This window comes from Aphanomyces invadans (genome assembly GCF_000520115.1).
Source record: "Aphanomyces invadans strain NJM9701 unplaced genomic scaffold supercont1.40, whole genome shotgun sequence".
Taxonomy (NCBI): Eukaryota; Oomycota; class Saprolegniomycetes; order Saprolegniales; family Verrucalvaceae; genus Aphanomyces; species Aphanomyces invadans.
In genome coordinates this window covers 438,589-440,658 of record NW_008580185.1, presented here as the reverse complement: position 1 = coordinate 440,658, position 2,070 = coordinate 438,589, and the positions used below count along the sequence as shown (strand labels likewise).

General features: G+C 55.4%; 1 protein-coding gene across 1 annotated transcript; it reads left to right on the top strand.

Annotated features, from left to right (window-relative positions):
• Nucleotides 1-1,058: 1,058 nt before the first annotated feature.
• Nucleotides 1,059-1,556, top strand: H310_12574 (hypothetical protein; the record flags this gene model as incomplete). Its single annotated transcript, XM_008879698.1, has 1 exon — nt 1,059-1,556. The coding sequence occupies one exon, from the start codon at nt 1,059-1,061 to the stop codon at nt 1,554-1,556; it is 498 nt and encodes a 165-aa protein (XP_008877920.1).
• Nucleotides 1,557-2,070: the final 514 nt, after the last annotated feature.

The window sequence follows — 2,070 nt, the reverse complement described above, 5'->3', positions numbered from 1 at the left end:
TGGTCGTTGTTGTAGAGCCGGATTTGGCTCTTGTCACGTGTGTGCGTAACGTTCGTTGAGGGATGCCATATGCTATGGCAGCGGATGGAATGGTGTGTTGCTTGGTGATCACGTCGCTCACTGCGGCTGCAATCTCGCCGGGTGTGTACAGGGTTCTTGGCGGCATTTTTCAAGGTTGACACACTTGTTTGTTGCCTCTGATTTCTAATGTATATTCCCACCATAAAATTATGAGGGGTTTGGTTGTTGGAGTAACGAATTTTATCCAATCACAAGATTCTTGCGATTCTATTGGGTAATAGAGCTCGGCTGATCACTGAGAGTTCGGCCGATCACTGAGAGCCGACGTTTGTCAAAACAAGCTTACATGATTCCAGTCTTTCTTTTGCTTGAATTCATCGAACAACCATGCCAGCGCGCCTCAAGCTATCCTAGGAGGAGCAAGTCAGGATATTGGTCCTAAGTACTGTTGGCAAGAGCCACAGAGAGATTGAACAGTTTGTTGTTCGTTCTCGAAGTGCCATAACTGCAACCGTGTTACACTGTCCGGAAACATTCGGTTATCTCTTGCTAACCAACAACGATTGATTTGCGTGCCTCAGTTGTAGCGTTAGGTAAGATTAACTCTACCAATTCATTCTCCATTCTACCAAGCAAAGCGCATCGTCCTCTGCGCCCGCCTACTCTTCGTGGCAATAGTATGGTCGACTAAGCCGCCCAGGAACTTGGCGTTGGAGCGGCTCATCCAAGAACGCAAGGCGAAGGCAGCCGAGCAGAAGGCGGTAGCCGGGCGTACGTTGGCCGCAGTGCTGGAGAAGGCGGCTCGCAAAGCGGCGGCGAGAGTGCAAGCGCGAAGGAAGCGTTGCGGCAGGCGGAGGCGGCCGCAGGTCTGGTGGCCGCGGAACCAAGAGCGGCCATCGAAGCGACCAACAGAGTCGTTTCGGAAATCGAGGCGGCGGTCGACTGCGTTGAAGACGGAGAGGTATGCGTTCCAAGTTTCTTGGATGTCTTCTTAAGCGCCGTTGACATTGTAGGAGGATGAGCTCCCGAGCGTACCCATGACGCCGACGCAGGTCTTTGGGCGATGTCCGATCGCCGAACGTGATTTGATGTGGACGGCGCGGCCTGACTTGTGGTTGTCGTCAGCGCGGACGTTTGCTGGGGTGACTCGCGCTGACGCGGCGCGAGTGATGGAGCGCATGGCACGGCTGTGCGAGATGTCGGATTACGCCCCGTTGGACGCCAGCCGCGTGGGGGCGCACTTGAAGATGTTTCGGAGCGGCGGCCATGACGACTTGGAATGGCACATCGGGATGGTGTACGCCCTCGAGCACCATTGGGTGGCGGGGGCGCACCCATTGAAGTTCACGGCCTTCAAGGAGCGCATGAAGGCCCAGTACCCTGGATGGGTCGTGGACGTGGGGTTGACTGCGCGACGAGGAGACGAAACGATGTTGGAGTACATCAGCAGTTTCGTTTCCGCGTTTCTGGGACGAGGACGGGGTGGTCGGCACTGGAAGTGGCCGACGGCGACATCGGAGTTGGCCATGCCCTGACTAACTTCGCGATAAACCGGCACACGAAGTATCATCGTCTTGAAGGCGCCGTTGTCGCACGGATCGCGTCGCGCGTAGCATGGCGGTGCAATCATGAGGTAAGATCGTCTTCGCTTCATCGTCTGATATCCATCTTGTAGTTGCGCCGTCACGCAGGGCAAATCGACGACCTGACTGCGTCCACCGAACGTCGGCAAGCGGTTTGGTTCATACGCGGCGGTTGAAGACCGCGAGTGGTAATACTGACGGTCGTCTGCATGCATATTGGAAGGCGGCGCGGTACTTTAAGTGCAGGAGGATCCCTATGCGGTGTACCATCCCGCTCCAGCGTCATTGCCGAAATTCGTCGGCCAAGAGGAGGACGATGAAGAAGAGGAGCCGCGGGACGCGAGCGAGCAGCTTCCATCGTTGCATCGTCGTTGGTAGAAGAGGTGTTTGGAAATAAATACACGTTGAGTTTTTCCACGTAAAATGCCTTGTGTACGTGCCAGTCGTCGGGTAGGTTGAGTGAGTA